This window comes from Ammodytes marinus (genome assembly GCF_949987685.1).
Source record: "Ammodytes marinus genome assembly, chromosome: 24".
In the NCBI taxonomy this organism is placed as follows: Eukaryota; Metazoa; Chordata; class Actinopteri; order Uranoscopiformes; family Ammodytidae; genus Ammodytes; species Ammodytes marinus.
In genome coordinates, this window is record NC_137228.1 from 10640555 (window position 1) to 10663720 (window position 23166).

Sequence of the window (23166 nt, forward strand, 5' to 3'; positions counted from 1 at the left end):
AGCCTGTTATAATCAGTGACGTGCGGTGAGATGTCACACACACACACACACACACACACACACACACACACACACACACACACACACACACACACACACACACACACACAGATCAGACGTATATGAAATGATACGACGGAGACTGCGGGTTCTGTTTGCACGTAGGCTACTGTAGATTGGCCTTTTTTTGAACAGGCAGCAAAGGCACTGCTTATTTTCACGTAGGCTAACTAACTGCCACATTTTTCATCATAACGTCTAAACTTTCTTTAAGTAATACAACAATTACATATACAAATCACAAGAATAAACAGTTATAATACAAAAACAAGTTTATTAAATACAGTTATTATTACTATAATTATTTTTTGGATCTGGCAGGGTAGGCAGTCAGCACGTCGCTGGCAATGTCTATTTTCAGTGATTTATGTCTATAAGACATAAATCCGTTTTTAACTATGCCTCAATACTGCCGTCCTGTGACCACAATGAGGTACTACACCTACAGTTTTTGAATGGAGTCAGTCAAATTGTTCTCAATCAGTAAGATAAATCCTATTGAAAGCATGACTCCTGGCGCCCCCCTGTGGTCATACATTCCTACAACGACACTGGACGCTAGGCGGCACACATTAACATTTTTGCGTTAAAGTGTTGGCTGTGTTACTATAAACTCGCGTTGTTAAAATGTATTTTACCGTTTCAAAGCACCAATGTACTACGCCGGTTAATAGCCTATCTGTGATTAAAAGCAGACAACATGCTACCTTTATTTTTACAAGGCACACATTAGAAACATTATAGAAGGAGGAAGGTTGGCTACATTTTGTTAGCTGCAATAGCTCTTAAGCTAACGGTTTATAGTAAGCGAAACTTCAGTCAGCATTAATCAACCCATTATGATCGAGTCAAAAAAGTAAGAGAAGTTAAAGGCCTACTTCACCGGTTTGAATATGAAGGTGTATTGAATTCTGAGATCCTATGTAGTATAAATGTGCGAAAAAAATTGAAATCGGTTCATCCTAGCCTGAGAAAAGGCCTTCTCGTGACATCTGTGATGTCACGAGAAGGCCTTCTCGTGACATCACAGAAAGAGAAATATAGGGTTAAAAAAAAAAAACTTACTTTGTAAATATTACTGTGATGTCTTTTACTGTGACATCACAGTAATATTTACAAGTACGTTTTTTTTAACCCTATATTTCTCTTTCTGTGATGTCACGAGAAAGAGAAATATAGGGTTAAAAAAAACACTCTTTCTGCCTTTTCTCAGGCTAGGATGAACCAATTTTATTTTTTTTTGCACATTTATACTACATAGGATCTCAGAATTCAATTCACCTTCATATTCAAACCGGTGAAGTAGGCCTTTAAATCGGTATCCTATTCAAAGCACGGACGTTGTCGCCCCCCTGTGGCCACACACCGTAACGGCAACCATGTATAAAGCCAGATGCACTCACATACAAGTAATACTCCCGGTTAAACCCTTCAAAATAAAACGTCAGAAAACTAGACATTCAAATACAAGCAGTTTTTCCGGTAGAGAAAAAAAACAAGTTAAACGCATTCACCTGCCAAGATACACCTAAAGATGTCTCTTTAGTGTCTATAACAACTGCTGCCACTCCTGTATGTATTGTGTGTGTGTCTTTATCTAATGTAGTGTCTGTGTGTGTTTAGTGAAATATTAATACTTCAGATATAGCGTTTGTGATAATATTTAAAATAAAAACATTATCCATCTATTTTATTTATCAGTTTGTTACAACATTAATGTCTGAGCTGAAATCTTTGCATGTAACAAAAACACTCACAAAAAATGCCGGATATGCCCAAATGTGAAATAAATGTATTTTATTGTTTTCATCGTCATAGTCATAATTGTTGCTAAATATTAAGCTTATTTAGCCTATAGACCAAAGACTGAAGGGAAACGGCCAGTCTGCCTGGCTCAGTATAAAAGTTACTGATAGATTTGGTTACCTTTTAAGATGAGATATATTCAGATATTGTTCTTAAGTTAAAGTACAACAGTTAAACAACTATTAAATAAATGAAGTAGAGTAAAAAAAGTAAAATGTTTGCATCGAAAATGTGTTTAAAAGTGGAATAAAATGCCCCCCCAAAATAATATTGATAGAGGTGTGATTGCATGCTGCTGACAGGAGATGGTGATCATGTATATATTTATATAAATACAGAGGGGGCTGTGACTATAATGGTGCATCCAGCTGTTTGAAGCCAGAGCGGGACAGATGAGGTGAAAAGAAAAAGGCTGTAACACCTTCACACTGGAGTCTGTTTGTGTTGCTTTGTATTTATAATGGAGAACAGAAGAGATTCAACGCGGACTTCAGCTCTTTACTGCTGGATCCTCATTAACTCTGGTCAGTTCTCTATCTATCTATCTATCTATCTATCTATCTATCTATCTATCTATCTATCTATACAGACTTAATAGGGTGAAGATTTTATTGATTTTGTAATATACTTGTCCTTTCCAACATTCTTATAATGGTACAACTTATGTTGAATGATATTGGGATACAAATACACAAGAAAAATATAAAATGTAATTACAAAAAACCATGTATGCAATTAGTGAGTGGCAAGTGCCTATCACAGTTTAGGGTTTACATTTGAAGTTATTATTTGAGTGGATGTCAAATGTTTGCACTTGTACACGTAACTATATGCTGCATTTCTTAGTTTAACTAATCAATAAAAAAATGAACACATGATATTTGATGTTTATGTGATGTAAGAATGGTCCTTTGTTTATTAAATATTTGCAAATTGACTTCTTCTGCTGATGCCACCATGAAAACAAGCACATTTCAACCTTATATCCATTTAAAACTTCATTTAAATGACTGATGACTTAATAAACGTCAAAATGAGCTGGCATACAAAGTCAAAACTTGTAATAGCAGCAGCAGTTTAAAGGAAAAACACATACTTTTAAGTAAAAAAGGAACACGTAAGTGGGTTTTTTTTAACACCTGAAGCCAGAATAATCAGTGATAAAAAAGGTGCATGATGGTAATAAATATCATAAAAAGGGTGTGCAGATGTTAGTGCAGAAAAAAAAACTCTCGGTAGGCTATTTAATCCTGCAGCGGCTTGTTCTCCACTAGCACAGACGCACCTCAAACATTGCTATTGTCGGTTATAAAAAGCCAATATAATCACCAGAACTGGCTTGGCACAAATTTGAACAGTTTGTGATGTTGGCTCGCCGTATTCCCTCGCTGCCCAATCCTAAATTGCTTGCCGTTGATGCCAGATTGCTTGAAAGACAGATTTTGCCCTCCCAAAAAAAAGTGAATAGGGAAGATAAAGAATATGTTTGTCCCATGTGCACAATCACACTCGACTCAAAAGCTGGTCCTTTAGATCTGTTCCAAGCATACAATCGTGACTGATGATTGCTTGGAAACTTGGATCTGGTGTTGATCAATTATCTAAAATGACTTCTGTGTCACATACAATTAAATCAGTAGATCAAATCTGTAAAGTTTCTATGAACAATACATTTCAGCTAATTGCCTTTTTTTCTCCAGAGTGGATATGATACTTCTTTCAGCGTAGCAAGAAGAAGGGAATAGGATATGGGGAAGGGGGTGAGAATTGCAGAATAGCCCTTTAAAAAGACAATTGGAAATCTGCATGGGATAGAAAAAACTGTATCTGATTCCTTTTGCACTCAAAACATTTTTCATCACACGTTTGGATGATAACCATGTGATGTCTGCTCCTCTCTCTGTCTGTCAGTACTGTCTGAAGACTGGACTCGTGTCCACATGGAGGACGTCCTCTTCAGGAGTCTGTTTGGGGGCTACACCAAGTGGACACGTCCAGCGCGAAACACCACCGACGTGGTCATCGTCAAGTTCGGCCTCTCGATCGCGCAGCTAATAGATGTGGTGGGGACAAACACTGTTTTCTACATCTGTAAAAGACAAATAAATCACACACAGCTAATTGTTTCTCTGCATTGTTTGGCTCCGAAACAGGATGAGAAAAATCAGATGATGACAACCAACGTATGGCTGAAACAGGTATGGAAGAAAGTTAAAAAAATACGGTTTTCCTGTGTTAAACTCTCTTAAAACCGTTCATGTGCTTGCAGGAGTGGACGGACTACAAGCTGCAATGGAGCCCCTCCGACTTTGACAACATCACGTCCATCAGAGTTCCTTCTGAGCTCATCTGGGTGCCTGACATTGTGCTGTACAACAAGTAAAAACACACACTCAACACAAATCTTGATCATTTCTAAACTTGAAGACAGACTTTCTTAAGGTGAGACACTGCAGGTGAATAGAGTAAAACAAATTTACTTGTAGATATCATCATTAAACGTTGCCTATCATCATTAAAGTTGATTCCTTTCATTAAAACAATAATATATTTGTATTGCAGCTTTTTCTGAAATATTTGAATAAATAAGATAATTATGAGAACATTTGCATCTTTTTAAAAAACAAAAATCTTGTTTTGGTTTTTATGCAAGAGAACAGTTTACTCTATGGAAGCCTTGTTTTTACCTTGGTAAAAGATCTTCTCACATCTACGGACACACAAACTTTATCTGAAACAGACACGACTGATGAGTTTCTGTAGGTGGAGCTGGAAATAATCTGTAGTGATCAATTACCCACTTAATCCGTAACAACGTGCTCATCCCCTGAAGGAGGAAAAGGTCATGTACGTTGAGACCCAAAGAACTTGATGATACCTTTGCATACCAATCGGTGGTGAAACATGCAAATGATCCTGTTGAATAAATGACTCTGTAACCGTCTGGGCTGCATCTTGCATCACACGGTCTCAGACTGGTATTTCTCCCCTTCGGGGCCTGAGGAAGCATCGAGACAAAAGACTTTCTCCTCCTTCGGCATTTGTTTAAATGAGCTTGCATCATAAGTACAGCGTTGTCAGCATAGAGGGATGAATTATTAAACGTTGCCTTATGTAAATTGGCATAGCTCGAGGTTTATTGATTCCCCCGTGTCGGCTCGAGACATAATAAGGCGGAAACTGGGGACCCAAAATACCTTTTATCCAGATTAGAACTCCTGGCATGATTTCCTGTCTCCATGCTGTGCCTCTTCGCCTCATTTTTTCTTCTTGCATTCTCTAGTGCAGACGGAGAGTTTGCCGTTACCCACATGACCAAGGCCCACCTGTTTCACACCGGCCGCGTGCGTTGGGTGCCCCCAGCCATATACAAGTCCTCCTGCTCCATAGACGTCACCTTTTTCCCTTTCGACCAGCAGAGCTGCAAGATGAAGTTCGGCTCCTGGACCTACGACCGCGCCAAGATCGACCTGGAGCCCTTTTCGACCACGGTGGACCTGAAGGTGGGAGCAGAGTGGGGTTTTGTTTTCTCTTTACCTCCTCATTGTGTCAAACAGTTAAAGCTTCAGTGCGTATCATTTCCATAGAAATTAATGTGGGTTAGGTTACATTCAAAGCCAAATTAGTTGCCATTGCCAAATTAGTTGACAGTTGACATCAGCTCCACAAAACTCTCTCTGTATTTCTCATAGAGTTTTTTTTTGGCCAAGGAGCTCAAGAAATGTTTCAGTTGTTGATCCTACTGCTGAGAAAAAACCTGGACGTACAGCAGAAGGTATCAAATCCATGCGCGATCACGGAAAGGCTTGTCTCTTGTAGATGCACTGACAATGTTGTTGTAATTACTCAGAGTTTCTCATGGGGGCGACAGCAGAATTTACGCAATAGCTTTAAAGACAACAAAACGTTCCCAAAAGTCAAGATGTCATTCGCAGGATTACTGGGAGAGTGGAGAGTGGGCGATCGTCAACGCAGTGGGCACCTACAATACCAAGAAGTACGACTGCTGCCGCGAGATCTACCCCGACATCACGTACTACTTTGTCATCCGCCGGCTGCCGTTGTTCTACACCATCAACCTGATCATCCCGTGCCTGCTTATCTCCTGCCTCACCGTGCTGGTCTTCTACCTGCCATCCGACTGCGGCGAGAAGATCACGCTGTGTATCTCCGTGCTGCTCTCGCTCACTGTGTTCCTACTTCTCATTACCGAGATCATACCGTCCACGTCCCTGGTCATACCGCTGATCGGCAAGTACCTACTCTACAAACCAATAAAAGTCAGAAGACAAAAAGAAAAACATAGATTGAAGGTGGTTTCATCATTCACTATTAAAGATAAAGCAGTTTACACATAATAAAATAGCCAGTTAGAATAAAATAAAATAATAATAGTAACAGCAACGGAGTCAAGCAGTTAAGTAGCCTATCTTCCAACAATCTCAAAAATTGGTTTCCACCCCGTACTGAAACTGTCTTGTGAATTCCGTTTGTTAAAGCAAATCTGTTCCATCCTAGCAAAATATGTCATTTCATTAAGCCACCTCCTGAGGCATGGGGCCTGAAGAGACTTCCAGTTAAATAATAACTTTTTAGGTGCAACCATGCAAATTTTAGGCACCTGCTTCTGATGGGAGGGGAGGGCCTTTGTCTTTTTCAGAGGAATACAATCTTGACAAATTACAGTCTGGCTAAATTTTAACTTTCCATTGCTTTGACAGTACCAAAATAAGTGTAACAATGAGCCTTCAATGGTTCCACATCTGTCACATAGGCGAGTACCTGCTCTTCACCATGATTTTCGTCACCCTGTCCATCGTCATCACCGTCTTTGTGCTCAACGTGCACCACCGCTCGCCGGAGACCCACACCATGCCGCGCTGGGTGCGCAGGCTTTTCCTATCAGCAGTGCCACGCTGGCTGTGCATGAGGCGTCCAGATCATGGTCGCAGCAGACCAGGAGGGTGAGAAAAATCACTACTGTTAAGATGAAAAAAGTTTGGAAAACTCCAAATGCCTACCTTTAAGCCAACTGATTCTCTTTTGAGATATAACTTATCATTCATGTTTCATATGTATAGAAACTTAAAAAACTTGAGTTCTACATACAAATATTTTGCTGACTAATTATTTGTCATGTAGATAACAGAAACAAAAGCAAGTCGGTCAAAATGTTGATTGAAACCTCACAGTGTTAAGTCTCTCAACCAAAAATAAGAATTTGCAACAGAATTTCGGAATTCTTAGTATGTAGAACTCAAAACTTGCAGTTACATATGATGTTATCTCAACAAAAGATAATTAGTTGGCCCAAAGGTTTTCCTCCTAACACAAGCTTTTTAGTTTTAGCCTCAAAACTAGTGATAAATCATGCTGTTGTTCTAAACGTGACCTCACTGTCCCAGGCGGCACCGCCACCCTGTCCGGACCCCGGGCCCTTCCAACAGCCCGTCTACCTGGACCACTCAGGAGTCTGATATCGATCTCCATCTTTACCAGGGCGATGACAGCATCCACAACATCGCCTCCTTGGATACTCGGGGTAAAATTCACCGATGTGACCTTCATGATCACCCCAACAGCTATCTTCCGGGGAGGTTTGGGGTGAAGCTATCTGGTCGACGGAGGATTTCTTCCCTCTCTCCTTCCTCCCCTCCATGTCTTGGTTACAGCCGCCTCCCACAGAGAAGCTCTACACTCAGCCTGGACTGGGAAGCCCTTCCTGGGGAGCACAGTTCCACCCAGAGCCCCTCAGCCTCCATTCTGTCTCCCGCGGTACTGTCGGCCATGGAGGGGGTCATCTACATCGCAGAGCATCTCAGAGCCGAGGATGCAGACTTTTCAGTGAGCTCTGGTTATCATTGTTAAAATGATCATGAACTGATTTGCAGATATCTGGAGATTTGCTGTGTCCTCTTCTTTCTTGTCTCTGCAGGTGAAGGATGACTGGAAATATGTGGCCATGGTTGTGGATCGGATCTTCTTGTGGATGTTCATCATTGTGTGTCTGCTGGGGACAGTGGGACTCTTCCTGCCTCCGTGGCTCAATGGGATGTTTTAGCACCAAACTGAAAATCAAAACAAATGAAATTAATAAAGAAATGATTCAGAGAAGGTGGAGAAGTTTTGAAAGCTAACTCACTTATTAACATGCAAAGTAGGATATTTACTGCTAAATAACCTCTCTTTCTTTTTTCTTTTTTTTACTATAATACAACTAGGGCCGCTGGTAAGAATTTTACTTTCTAAATTATTAATTGATTGTCAAAATTGGTGCATATTTATTAACTGATATAATCAGCTCTATTTTTAAATGCTGGAATCACAAAAAAAACAACTAAATTAAATTGAATTGTACTATTTTCAAACAAGTGGATTAAAACCTAATGTTTTGCAATTTGCTTCACTTCTTATGATACTGGCTTTCGGCTGATATCAAAGTTCACCGTACAAGTATCTGTCTTACTAGAGCAAGGCAAAATGATTTTCCACAAAAACAGCAAACTTCACATTGAGAATGAAAATCCAAATGTATAGCTGCAGAGTAGATGAGGAAGCTTGAACAAACTCACCCAATTACAACTGAAGGTTCAGAAAGTTCAAAGATTTAGAATGAACTATGAACTGATTGGCTAATTATACCGAATTTAAGTAGCTGTCAATCTTTACCTTGGTCCGTACTATCGACTGTTCACCGTTATCATCAACGTGATATATTCAGGTCAGCATCTCAACACTTCAAAACCAATCCCATAAAATTGCCAGTAAATGTAATCGGAAAACGTTTTTTTCTGACCTCAATTAAACTATATGATTACACAGAGAAGATATAATAGAAAAATCACTGAAAAGACACCGATTATTTAAGTATTTAAAACTCATTGGATTATGATTATCTGATATCTTACTGTGATGATATTAAAAATACTAAATATCCAGAATCCTTCCAATCATTTGTAGACCTCAACAGGACATGTGGAAAAGGCCAATGGCATCATGCATAGACATCTTAGCTGCAGTTCTTTTATTTAATTTCTACTTTTTGTGTGAGTTGATATAATGGTATGATAGATCAATCATAAGTCAAGGTAATCAAGGAAAGATCATGTGGAGAAATATTACCTTCATAATTTTACAAATTTGCATAATGATTAAAAACAGGAAATTGTGAATAAAAAGGAGCATCTGATATTAACGTTTGCTTTATTTTCATGTAACAGGTTTATCTGTTAAAGATGACATCTGAAAAACAACAAAGACAGTCAACATTTTTGTGATTATTGTTAATTATCTAATAATTAAATCCTCCCTTTTCAAAATAAAATGAATAAATTGTAAATCTATTTCAGCTTTAGGTATTGCCGTGTGATAAGTAACAGCAACATGAAACTTCACAGATGTGTAATCTCAATTAACAATGCCCAATATGTTGAAAAGCAAAAATACTTATTTTGATGCCAAATCGATGATGTTAAAACAGCGATAAATGTAATTCTAAGTTGTCTGACAGTGTGGTTTAAGTTACACTAAGATAAGTCACATAAGGTGGAGCCGTAAATCCTCCGTGTGGTCATTGCAGACAAATGTGGCAGTTTTATACACGAGAGGGGTAGGGAAATTACAAGAAATTAGAAAAAATTAAGAAAAATGTCCACATATAATTTTATATTTCTGAATCTCCTTAGCTGTTTTACATATTATTTTATGCTCAGTAACTTATTTTCTCACTTACATAGGGTGTAGGCCTACAATCAGTAGATGCAATGTGCTTTTTTATAATAAGAAATAAGTATAAAAAGGCCAAAAGCTGTGAAAACAAATTGCATAGAAACAAAATATGGAAGGCAGATGTCCTTGAGGGTCAGATCACACAATGAAGACTATGGAGTCCATGAGAAGAAGAGACTCCATATTTACAAATTGTATTAATGTGTCAAACATCCAAATGTAATCAGCCAAGTTTATTTCATCCTACTTTTGCATGATGATATCTATAAGTTTAAAATGTTTACCATATTTACCTGCAGTGTTTCGCCCTTAAAGTTACATTGATAAATGTATGATTAAGTGATTTGTCTAAGCTCCCACTACAGGTAAATGGTTAGCAGTTCTTACATTTTTGTTGTTGCTAGATGGTAACAACGCAACTTGTTTCTTACAAGTGTGTTTTTATGTTACGTGAAATGTGAGGATAATTAAAGAGCACAATAGTCCTACTTTCTATCTACATTTCAGTCTTTGATGTGACACCTCTGAGAATGATAAGGCCGAGAATATTAAGGATTTCTTTGTAATTGTCGGCAAATCCCACGAAAACACTCAATAACAATTAAATACTTCTTCCAAAAGCCTTTTTATTGATCTATATCCTATGATCCATATAGCTACATTGTTGTCCAAAGAAACTATTAAAAGTAGGTCAATGAGCCACACTCGAAATTGGATTAATGTGCCTGCTAAAAATAGTCCCCAAACAAATTCAATATTCCCTTTCTGTTTGGCTTGTACAGATGTATGTATTCGAAAAGAATTAACGTTCCTGGGGGATTACAGCCGCACACAGGAAGTGTTAAAACTATTGAGGGATGGACTAACACATTGTTGATTTCAGGCTTTTCATGAGATAAGTGGACAATAATCAAAATATAGAACACAGAGATTTTCTTCTGAATTTCCTCCACAATATCATAACCTAGTTATTTAATGTAAGGCTTTTTAACGGCATAGACATACATTGGTCCGAATAATTTTCTTATTTTTTTACCTATTTTATTTATAGAAATTGAATTTAAACACATGGTTTTTAATCTATGTAACTCTTGATTACTATTTAAGATCATAAACATTGGTTTATATCAATTAAATCAGTGCTTGATCAGCGGCGTGAGGCAGTGCTGTTTTTCATAGTAAGAAGTAAAAGCCAGGGATAAACTTCTCAATCTCAGTGTAATAAGGCAACTAATACAGTACTTCAAAACAGTGGTAGCGCTCTTGCGATTTTTTCTTCAGAAAGGTGCAACTGTTCACCGAAATCAGAGTTTACATGAAAAAATAAAATTAAGAAAAAATCTACTCATGATGGTGACAACAGTTTCTGAACACAGTAGCTTCGTTTGCAGCCGGTCCGGTCTCCATAGAAACCCACAAGTTGGCAAAACTGTCCAATTGCAGAGCTTCTAAAATAGTCCAATCAGGTCTCCACTTTGCCGTAGGTGCCGTCGGGCGGCCGGTAGTGTTTGGGGAAGGCCTTGAGCTGCAGGCAATTGAACGCGTACTTTCGGCATCCCACGTTCTTCACAGTATTCTCTCGTCTGCAGCCCTCGCTATGGAGACAAAACAGGAGGAGGAGGGGGGGAAGTGTTCACAAACAATATGAGGGCAAACTAATACAAAAAAAATGCAGGGTGTGTAAATGATTTTTTTCAATTGACAATTGAAATTTTTCTCTCTTGTTATGTTAAATATTCTATTTATATTATTTATGGTGAGGCACTGCAGGCGAACATTGTTTTTTCAAGCACTGGTCAATTTAGAAGTTTTTGTCTGTTTTAGCATCCATAGCATGTCTTCTTTCATACAAGTTTAAATAAAAAGATCCAAAATGTAAATTTAAGTTTTTATTTGACTAAGGTTTGTCTGTTTGCATCTGTATATTGCTCCTATACAACCATCTTTAACAGCCATTATGAAATTATCTTTTATTTATAACATGAAAAAAGACTGAAAGATTTGAACTCTAATACTGTATGTTGTATGACTTATATAAATAATTCAACTCTAGCATTTAACAACATATTGGTTTTTAAAGAGAAGAAAATGTATCAGTTCAGTTCACATGATCAGTTCAATATTTCCAAATTTGATTTAATCACCAGCAGAGAGCAGTGACGACTTAAACTGCTTCAAAAAGTGAATGAGGAACACAACATTGTAGAAACATGCAACAGCATTCACACCTAGACAAACACAGACACGGACACACATGAACGAAAAGCTCAGATAAAAAGGACAGTTAAGGTAAAGACTTTTTTTAAGAGATGCAAACAAACACCAGCAATCTGTTTATATTCTGCAAGTGGAGGCAGAACATGTTTATTACAACAGGAGCGTGGCATTCAGGGACACAGCAATGCTATAAAGCTTTTTGGAGATTTCAAGTGATGTGAAAAGAAAAATCACATGAATAAACTGACCTGGGATCTGTCGGAGTATTATGTTTAACACCCAAAAACACCAAGCCAATGGGAGTCAAGACTTTAGAATTAAAAATATGCCCAAACCAACTTTTCTAGAGACACTTTCTCCGCAAGAAGACACTGAAAGACCAAAGAAATTAAACAAGGAAACAATATTTAAAGTTAAAAATAACATTTTCTTTGAAATACCATATACATTTTGACACAAAACGCAATCGGTTTGTTCAGCACTAAAGGGAAACGTTCGATTAATAACTCAATTTTAACACTATAATACTTTGCAGTAGGTATTATCCATCCATTCTACTAACATATATTTCAATGAACATGGTTTAACAGTCCTGATTAACAAAAACATACCAACTTTGTAACAAGATCACTAAGACATATTGAGCTGTGACAAAAGCATGACAGTTATGGCACAAGCATAATAATATAATAATAAATATGGATCTATACATATACACACATACTCTGCTTTGGAATAACTTAAGACAATATATAGCAAACTTTTGCATATAGGCAAAGCAATACAAGCAATTAAATACAGTTCATATACAGCGATACAAATATATTCTCTGATATATCTGGACTCCTAAGAATAAAAACTGAAAAGGATTGGCAAAATATAGATTTTTTACTCTCTCTGAAGTGAATGATTTTTTATTTCTATTTTTAATGAAACACCTAAGTGTAATTACATGTGTACTATATGTATGGGGAATCATTTCTAAGTTTATTGGAACATTGGACATATTGGGAACCTTTGTTTTAAAACTATAGTTTAAATATATTTTCATCATTGTACCTGAAATAATTCCTGTTTAATCACATCCCTGCTGCTCAGTGATTATGTAATTAATTACATATTTGTATATTACATTTATTCATGTATTAACTTTTTTTAAATATATATATTAAGTCCGACATTTAACTTCCGTCTTGCAGAGGTAGTTCTAATAGAAAGAAATTGTAAAAAAACAGCAACATAATAATTATAAGTGAAAAATAACTTAATCACACAATAGATAAACATTCAAGGAGAGTTGCTTTTTGTTTCATCAGACTCCTGGTGAGAAAGCAAACAATTGCCAAAAAAGGTTAAAGGGCACATAATATGCAAAATACACTTTTTAATGTTTTTTCAACATAAATATGGGTCCCCGGTTTTTCTAGAGCCTCCAAAAGTATGAGAAAAAACGACCCTCTTTCTTTTTATCCAACACCACATGTCTGAAAACATATGTTCAAAAACCACAGTCAGATTTTTCTCCCCTTATGACGTCATAAGTATAAAAAAATCTCCAGTTTCTAGAAGTAATCCACATTACAATTTTGAACCTGAAAATGAACATTATATGTGACCTTTAAAATAATATGTTGTTTAATCATTAACAAAGTCTGATTCATCTCTTAATCAAATTATAAAAACTTATTACACATTTTTCTTTTCAACTGTTTCATAAAAATGTCTGGGAAACTTTAATATTTGCATATAAAAAATATGCAAATATTTGTTTAATAAAAAAAAACAGAACAATATTTAACATTTCCATCCCTCCTTTTTGGTTTATAAAGATTACTGCATTTACTGTAGGAGCACATGGATCATTAGAATTCATGTTTCAGTGGTTAGGGGTCATATCACAAGAGCATGTTCAACTCCTAAGGGAAGCTATTTTTATGTCCTATCCATTTTCCTTACTGGGTCGATCGTAATGAGAGGAAGCCTCAGAACTCCGGGGAGGGGACTGACGCTTTCGTTTGGTTTTTCAGCACAAGATATTGATTTTTAAATCCAGGTTGTTATATGTTATTAAACTACATACATTTGTGTTATATGTCATCTTTTTTTTTAAAGACAAATTGATTAATTGAAAAATGTTGAAAGGTTAATCGTTTTTTGCATCATTTCCCAGTAAAATTACCTGAAGCAAGCTAAACTCAATGCCTTTTCTTGCATATTTTCTCTCATTTTCGGGACGCATAAAACAAACATGGAAATGGACTGCATTCATATAAAGACACATCTTTTCTGGCTTAATCTCTTTTCAAACACTGCTCCTAAAAAAACCTGAATTCACTCGATAAAGACCAGGCTAAAGCATTTGGCACAAGCTTGGAAGCATTATTCAACGCATGAATGAAATAATATCAGTTCCTTCACTCAATGCAAAAGGATTCTGTAATGCTGATATGAACAGTTTTGGCTGCAGACTGTGCCAGTATCGTCTGAATGGATGTTAACCGGCACAAGTAAATGCGCTAAAGGACGTAGAACCTTTTAGTCCTACACTGCATAATAACACATTGCCCCTGAATATCCAATAATAATCATACAATTTCAGTGAGGGAAAACTACAGCTCAAAGGGTATCTAGAGCTGTGTTTGTATGAATATTGTGAATAAATTTATTTATTATGTAGGTGATAAGGTTTTCATCATTATCTACTACTATTTTCTTGCTTACTTCCCAATTGGAGCTATATATAATACTTTGTACTATCCGCTTCAACTTGCCACACAGGCACTACACCTACATTCAATCCCTTCAGTCACACGGCTCCTTATATCTGGGGTCATGTGTGTTGTCACAGGACATGATCCGTGGGCTTTCTGCTCCGAGGTATGCAAGGTATTTAAACTAAAATTATTTGGGGGGAGTGCAGAGGCTGTTTATGCACTAAAGTTTTATATAGGCCCCCCATTGTTTACATACGGTTGTGTTTACATACCAGTTTACAGAGCCTAGGCTGTGTATCAACACTAGGGTTTTTTTTTTTTTTTACCACGGAGGAGGTAGCGGATCATAAGGAGATATTCACTGACTTTGACAAAGACTGATTGTGACAGCAAGCGTTCTCCAGAATCACTGACACCACCTTTAAGTCTTCAATTGATCTATTGTGTGTCATTCTTATATTCAATATTGTTGGTTAAAAATGTACTTGTAACATTTTAATGATTACGCTGCATGTAAACAGAGAGGGAATCCATAACCGACCCACATCTACTGGAAAGTGCACAGGCTGAAGTACAAGCAAATAAAATATTCCATCTTCCACAAAGAAAGCAGGAAGACTTAAATCAAAAATAGCAAATACGGTCTGTTAAGTAAATACATATAAATATATAGTTTGCTTACCTAAATTTGGCACCAAATAAAAAACATTGTTTATTAGCTTATAAAATGTGCAGAAAGTGCAGAAGCACATGGAAGACAATGATAAATCAAACAAGCTAAATGCATTGCACAAAAGAAACAAGCTTTTCCGTTCGTGCACAGCTTATTGCAGAATAAATTAGGTATGTCTTTTTACATTATAACGGCTACCATCAACTATAACTCTTTCCTGAAAGCAGGATTTATATACAATCTGCTTATTTATTTTATACATATTCACAACTTAGGTGTAATATCCGGTATATATTATGTTTCACACACTTTGTATTTTCTAACACATCAAAATCTATCCACTAGAGGGCACTGTCCACAAAGAAAAGTGAGATTTCCTTTGAGGTGATATCATTTTTCAAACAGACATTTTGGAAAGTGTGGCGCATATGACGCGTGTAAACTTGTGTTTTTAGGTTTCTAATGTTAGATCGAATGCAGTTTCAACGCAAGATTGATTGAGGGATTGAAAAAGAAGACATTGGGGGCGCCCTTAGCTCAGTTGGTAGGGCGTCCCCCCCATGGGCCTCGGCCAGCAGCGGACCCGGGTTCGATTCCAGCCCGCGGTCGTTCTCTGCATGTCACTCCCCTCTCTGCCCCATTTCAACTCTGTCTCTACACTATCAATAAAGCATAAAAAAGCCCAAAAAAAATTTAAAAAAGAAAAGAAAAAGAAGACATAGACATAAACTCATAGATAAGAAAAAGTTTGGCAGGTAAACTGTGCAGTGTTTTTCAAAAGCTGGCAACGGAAATGTTCTGTAAACAAACAAATCGGGCAGGAGGGGGCTTGCCTGGCATCAATTGTTGTATTGTTTGAAGCCCTTGTTGATCAGGGTGGGACAGCGTGTGCACATGAGTTTCATATACACTCAGTCACAGGACGGTGGCACCGTTTCAGAAAAAAAAAACATCCTCTGGGAATCATTGTGAAGTATTTTCTGACACCCCTCCCATTTCTGCTCATCAACCAATCAGCTACAGCGCAGTTTGGCCAGGAAGTAGGCCACGCTGAGGAAGATCCACACCACCAGTAGGTTGGGCGTGAGGGCCAGAAGGGGCAGCGAGTAGAGGAGGCTGGGGTCCAGGCGGAAGTCACGCACGGGCAGCAAGCCACTGAGGTTCTTCTGGATCACCCCCTCCCTCGTGCCAACGCTGCCCAGTCACGGCAAGAGGAAGTAGAAGGGGAAGTGGATGTGGAAACAGCCAAAAAAAGGGTTGGCGCAAAAGGGAGAAAAAAAAATGATAAAATGGAAATAAAAAAGTGTTGGGAGGAAATCAAAAGGGATAATGGAAGAATTGCATGATGGGAAGTGAAGTATAGAGCAAGGGAGGAAGCAGGAAGTAATAAAGCCAAAAATAAAAAGCCAATGGCATGTACAGCATGATCACAAGCACACATGTGGAAATGGCAAAAAATAAAAAGTGACACCGGCGGATAAAAAAACAGCGTTTCCATGGTAGACGGAAAAATGTATAGGAATTGTGAAAGTAGTTTTTTGAAAAATCAGGTGGCAGTCACAAGGAAATGGATACGAATCACAAACCGATGAGAAGATGAATTCATAACAAGTCGCACACACACAGAGGAAGAGGAAAAAAGACAAAGAGGAAAAAAGAGAGAAATTAAGAAAGATGTATTTCAGCAGAAAATAAATAGGAAAGATAAGATAAGGAAACACAGCAATGGCTCTCCATGTTTATAACGCTCTAAGACATGGGGTGAAGAGGGAGGAATTAAATGGATTTGGTATCATTTTGAAGTAGTTTCCACTCTGGATCGGGAACTTTATACAAAATGCATGCAGCTAGTAGGGCTGGGTATAGAAGTTTGATACGTTTTTGGTATTGATATCGGTATCTGTATCAATATAGAAAACTTTAGAACAGTACACAGCCAGCCCTAGCAGCTAAATATGCTAACAATGAAAACATGCAGTAGAAAAGTAAAAATGTATATTTAAGAGTATGGATAAGAGGGTCAATGAAAGGGAATGTTTGGAGGGGGAGGGTTTATAGTATTGCCAAGCCCTTTTCCCATCATGCACCACAGCTCAAACAAAGCAATTACTGTAAATATGATTTTAAAAAGCTGCGTTCATGCTCATCGACTGAGGAGAGCAGAGCCAGAGGAGGAGAGAATGGAGAGAAGAGGTGAAGAGTTGTCGTAACATGCCAGGATCAGTGTAAAAGACTGCAACTTTATTGAGCACTTGGACAAGACAGGGGCAGCCTAATACAGCTTACTACAACATCAAAATCACATAGATAGTTCAACCCCCACCGCAAAGATACAAATACTCAAATTTCTTGAAGCTTTTTCTGTCCCCGCCGAGAACAAAATCACATTTTCAGAAAAGCTTTGTAACAACATGGATCAATAACTATAAAAGCTCTGTGTCTGAACATGAATTCCCTCATGTGCACTGTAATTCCTCTGTCTCCTCTCTTGTATTTTTACGATACTGGACATATTATTTCTTTTTTGAACCCGATGTAGTGATCTTATTTGCTGGTTTTACCTGTTTTAGTGTGTTTTTATTTTTACTGTATCTATTGTTATTGTGCGTTTTTGCGTTTCTCAACTTCTAAATCAACTTTACTTTCCATAATCATTATGGATATTTTCAGCAACATGCCGAAAATGCATTTTGTAAGACCTGTAAATAGTATTCATAGATTTGTAAAATGAAAAAAAAAATCTAACTTATACAAGGTAAACTAAATCTTTCTTTACACCCTTATACTAAGCAAGGAAAGGAGAAAATCGTAAAGGAAATAATAAAGAAAAAGTAGCATATCTATCCCTCATAGCCGGTTGGCAACTCAGGCTCTGAAACGGCTTTGAAGAAAAGGAAAGACAAGACAAGACAAGACAATGTTGGGTGGACAGACATAACAGATTCATGGACAAGAGGACGTACAGACGGACAAAACAAGCACACAAGGCAAAGTATGATCCCCTCTGAATATCTATCAGTTAGGTACCTCCCTTCTCTAGACCCAAAGTCAACATAATGTGAACCTTTTTGACAAGAGTCTGGTGAAGTGAGTGACCAACTGAATATCGAAATATTCAAGTATCCCCCCTACCAATCTTTGAGATAAACTTACAAGATCTAGATAGTTTATATTCACAGAGGATGCAGGCAATGATGAGAGATTACAAATCACACGTGGGCAAAACTTCACTTTCCAAACTTTCTATAATCATATAACTATAATTATAATCTATTAAAAAAATGTATATATATAAAATGAAAAAAGGTTGCATCCAAAATCTGTTCTGTAAAGACTTTGGACAAAACAATTAAATAAAGATTTTTAATTGTGGCCTTATCAAACATCTAGAGTTTTTGTTTATAAAAAAGATTAAAACATACACATAATTATTTAGATATTGCTAGATTTGCAAATTCATTTAAACATCTCTGAAAAGAAAAATTTAAACACCTCAAATAATTGTTTTAATGTCAGTAATATAAACTGGCAAAGTTTCAAGATGATAAGCAACATATTTGACCCTATTCACCTGCAAGAAACTATGTGTAAAATACTGCCAAATGAAAAGAATCAATGGGTAAATAATATAGTAGACACAAAGGAACCAATATGAATATATCTTGGTTGTTTTTGACCTGTCTGGGAGATTCTTTTTGCCAATGTGTGATTTTGATTTGCATTCAGGCAGTGTGAGTGGGTCCTACCTGCGCATACAGTCGAGGGCCTGGGTGAAGACCTGTGGGGCCATGCCGTGCTCGTGCTGCAGGATCAGGCACTGCTCCAGGGTCACAGACATGGCCGTGCGGTCTTTGGCGCTTTTGCAGCTGGTGAAACGCACGCCGTTCAGCCGCCGACAGATCTGAGTCGGAGAGCGATTAAATATCTTGTTTAGATAGACAGACAGACAGACAGACAGACAGACAGACAGACAGACAGACAGACAGACAGACAGACAGACAGACAGACAGACAGACAGACAGACAGACAGACACATAGATAGATAGATGGATAGATGGATAGATAGATGTGTTTGATACACAACAGAGCAGAGAGGTCACCTCGGCCGCCTGCCACAGGATGTCCACGTTCTTGTTTTTCCTGGCGTGGACATTCTGCCCCAGAAACCTCAGCAGCTCAGGGAGACACGTCTGAGAGCGTGACCGAGGGAGGCCTGACAAAGGATGAAAATGAAAACTGATGAATAAATGAGTAAAAGTATCACAACGTACAACAATATCTGATGAATGTATTTAAAACATTGAGGAAAAGTACTCAATGTGCCTAAAATCGGCCCATTTCTAACTTAGGTTTTTGATGGTCTTTAATACTCACAGTCCTCAGGCAGGACTTCTTTGAACTGTTCGTAGTACGAGTTCAGCCTGGACAGACTCTCCACGTTAATAATCTCCTGCAGGGAAGTGTCACCAAACCTGAAGATAGACACACACATTTATCTCCCATGAAGTTACAAGAGAAATCCAAAATTGAAAAAACAAAACAACAAAAAGACGCTTCAGAAGCCCCCTCACTTCTCAGCGAGCGTCTGCTGCTCGTTGATGCCCACGTTGAAGTGTACTGGCTGGACCCTGAGCAGCATGCCGCTCTGGATCTCCCGCGGCAACGCGTCAAACATGGCGCCCGGCAACGGGATGCGCACGTTGAAGCCGTCTCTGTTCCCCGTGATGATGGGCAGCATGTCTGGGGCCGAGCTGCCGGTGGCCTGGGTCACCTTTCAACACGCAGGGAAATGACCTCGTTTTATTCAATGAACAGTCCTAAACTTCAAGATACTCAGTTTGGTATCATATACAAAGAAGAATAGCATCAAATATTCTCTCACATTTCTTATATAAAAATACAAATTTCAATGAAAGTGTCTACCTTAAAGGTGACGTTACGAAGATCCATGATGCCCACGCTCATGTCCTCCAACATCGCCAACTCCTCTCCTAAGAACACATACATAGTCAGCGTGGATAATGTGTGTGTGTGTGTGTGTGTGTATGTGTGCATGTGTGTGTGTGTGTGTGTGATTGTGTACCATAGGTGCTGAGCAGAGACTCGGACTGAGCGAGCAGGCCGATGGTGTAGAGCTGTCGGAGGAAGCCGTTGTCGCGGAGACAGTTCCTCAGTTTGATAATAAAGCCACAGATGAGAGCGGTGAGCTGTCACACAAACACAATCACACACACACACACACACACACACACACACACACACACACACACACACACACACACACACACACACACACACACACACACACACACACACACACACACACACACACACACACACACACACACACACACACACACACACACACACATCAAAATCAACTTAACTGAACAACATATGTCACATGGACAAAATGAGTTACTTAATGTCTGCCTGACAAAGTGTCAAAAGTTGTCAAAGTGCTGAATTCCCGGATAAAGTACAAAATAATAATACGAATAAAGTATTCGTATTATTATGGGCACAAGACACATTTACATATATTTTTATCAAAATTCATTTGAAAGGATGAAGAAGGATGATTAACAATTAAATAAAAAGTAATATTTAAGGCATCTGAGTACATATCAACAGTGGTAGTGCGAGATGATCACATGTTGCGGTCTAAATGATCTGATATTGGTTGACTTTTTTCTCCGTGTCCAAGAATCTTTGCTATTTTTTACAAGTGAGGCAGCACAGATCTCTAATGTCAGTGAAATATTACTGTTACTGTAACTGAGCCAAAGGTACACAACTAAAGGGTTGTAAGAATGAAATCCAGTGGGAACATATCCTATTTTTGGCCCAAAGACCAGACATTTTCAGTCTAACCTTCTTTTATTTATCCTATTTTCTTTTACATGCCCTTACTCAAACCTTTGTCAGTGATTCTGGAGAATGCTAAGTTCTATAGAAGGGCATGTTGCTAGCTACTATGGGCCCCTTTGTTTACATTTAATTCGTCAAAATACCAATTTACAAGTGTTTTAACACTTGATGTTTTTTCAGAGCACACACAGTAAGGGTAGGTAACCGAGGATCATGTGGAAATATTCACAGATTTTTTACAAAAAGTGATTTGGTCAACAGGTGGAATCAGAATCACTGACTCCACCTTCAATGGTCTCATAAATACTGTAAAAAACACTGACTGCTGGACAGTTATACCCTTGCTGATAAAGCTGCTGTGAATGTTTGTGTGCTGGTACCGTCTGGCAGAAGACCACATCGCGGCGGTACTGCAGGGACAGGTCCATGGCTATGGTGGGAGCGCTGTCCTGCATCAGTAGGAATACCATGGACTTCTTGGCCGTGTCACTCATCATGGCAACGCACTCAGTGAGCGTGGTGAGGAGTGGGTACAACGCCTCGCTCCACTCGCCTAAAACACACACACAGGCGCACACACACAGAAAGTGTTAATGCTTTGCCGATGTTTAACAAAACAAACTCTGCACCACTAATCCCTAACCATTACCAATAATGCCACATTCAATAGATTTATGAGCAAAATTTGATCTTTTAAGGCGAAAAACATTGGATTGTCTTTTCAAGCACTGGTCAATTTAGTCTATTTTGCTTCCATAACTTGTCTTCTGTCATGCTAGGATAAATACATTGTCCAAAATGTTAAATTAAAAAAATTGCAAAGAGAAATATTACCGATGGAACAGAGAGACAACAGGGAAAGCAAAATAGCTGACACACAGAGAGAGAAAGCTCCAGAACAAGTCTTGTCAAATTTAGTTTTTTTTATTATCCAATATTTTCCCACAGGACAATTTCTACTAATCCAGCCAGCTGCCACTTCTCTAACGGACACATTGTTTAAAAGGAGAGAAGAATTGAAACTATTACATGTTCCCTTGAGGGAAATCACTTCGCTGCAGCTAAATAGAAACCAAAAATGTTTAATAACTGGTCAATTATTGTTTTTGTACAGTCACTTCATCATGAGTCTGTATTGTGTAGGACCTAAGGGTGGACGAGGCAGAGAAGCTATGGGTGGGACAGCAGCTCTTACCTGGGTACGCTTCCTCAGCACTGGGGCTCCCATCTGGAAGAGGGGATGGAGGTGCAACATGCATGATTAGCAGGGCGCTGGAAGCCACACAGGGCAGCAAAGACACACATACAATACACTAGGCGCACCGGGGGTCAAACATCTTTCCAGAACAAACATTAAACTTATGTGAAAAGGTTTGTCTTTTAGGCAGTTAAGGTGAGACACGGCAGGCAAAAACTTAATTTTTTTAAGCCCTGGTCAATTGAGATTTTTGTCTATGTTGTGTCTCGCCTTACGCCTAAGTAAAGGCGTGGATAGACATGTGACCCCTGGTCCAGTACAACATGTAGAAAAAGCACAAAAATCTCAGATACAACAGTTAGCTGGAGGACTGGGCTGTGTTCAGCCACAAAGCAGCAATGGCAGCACTTACACTGGCAAAGATGGAAAGTTAAAAGCTGTTTTGCAATGTTCTGTTCAGTCATTCTTAAACATTATGAACTGTAGTGTAGACGGACTCGAGGGACAAAAACTATAACGATTAAAAGATTACACATGAACACGAAGCAGTTTTCCTGGAGGAGTCATTTAAAAAATACACATTTTTGATGAATAACACAAGAAAGATATGTTTATGACGTCTTATCTTGAAGTTAATAAAACAATGCAATTAGAAGAAAAGTGATGAGAAAATAGGAGAGGAAGAAAAGAACGTAAAGTATGAAATGAATGAAACCTACAGGATTCTTGTTGGGGACTGGGAGGACGTGCAGTGGAGAGGGCGGGCGGAGAAGAGGAAGAGGATGGAGGTGGTGATGATGATGATGGTAATGATGAAGGTTCCTGTGAAGAACCTTCTGGGTTGATCCAGAAAGCTCGTCTTTTTTCGTCACCTTGTTACAGCCACACACGGCAGTGTT

General features: G+C 38.3%; 2 protein-coding genes across 6 annotated transcripts in view; one reads left to right on the plus strand and one right to left on the minus strand.

The window, feature by feature from the left end:
* Positions 1 to 3779: 3779 nt before the first annotated feature.
* Positions 3780 to 7927, plus strand: LOC307269884 (neuronal acetylcholine receptor subunit alpha-2-like; the record flags this gene model as incomplete). Its single annotated transcript, XM_080052966.1, has 8 exons — positions 3780 to 3929; positions 4020 to 4064; positions 4136 to 4245; positions 5150 to 5369; positions 5802 to 6117; positions 6641 to 6830; positions 7272 to 7710; positions 7802 to 7927. Exons 1-8 carry the CDS (start codon positions 3807 to 3809, stop codon positions 7925 to 7927), a joined length of 1569 nt encoding a protein of 522 aa, XP_079909092.1. The 5' UTR covers positions 3780 to 3806.
* A 1125-nt stretch (positions 7928 to 9052) lies between these two features.
* LOC307269646 (inositol polyphosphate-4-phosphatase type I A-like) overlaps positions 9053 to 23166 on the minus strand; it is a 33923-nt gene continuing 19809 nt past the window's right edge. For 3 of the 5 annotated variants that reach the window (XM_080052645.1, XM_080052643.1, XM_080052644.1), the window contains 10 exons: positions 22987 to 23139; positions 22265 to 22297; positions 21450 to 21622; positions 20282 to 20405; positions 20122 to 20189; positions 19770 to 19969; positions 19573 to 19670; positions 19299 to 19411; positions 18945 to 19099; positions 9053 to 11189 (listed from right to left, as the gene is read on the minus strand). In XM_080052645.1, coding sequence (XP_079908771.1) covers positions 11057 to 11189; positions 18945 to 19099; positions 19299 to 19411; positions 19573 to 19670; positions 19770 to 19969; positions 20122 to 20189; positions 20282 to 20405; positions 21450 to 21622; positions 22265 to 22297; positions 22987 to 23139 — 1250 coding nt within the window. In that variant the 3' untranslated portion in view covers positions 9053 to 11056. The remainder of the gene's footprint in view (positions 11190 to 18944; positions 19100 to 19298; positions 19412 to 19572; positions 19671 to 19769; positions 19970 to 20121; positions 20190 to 20281; positions 20406 to 21449; positions 21623 to 22264; positions 22298 to 22986; positions 23140 to 23166) is intronic. The other 2 variants (XM_080052647.1, XM_080052646.1) reach the window with 2 other exon arrangements.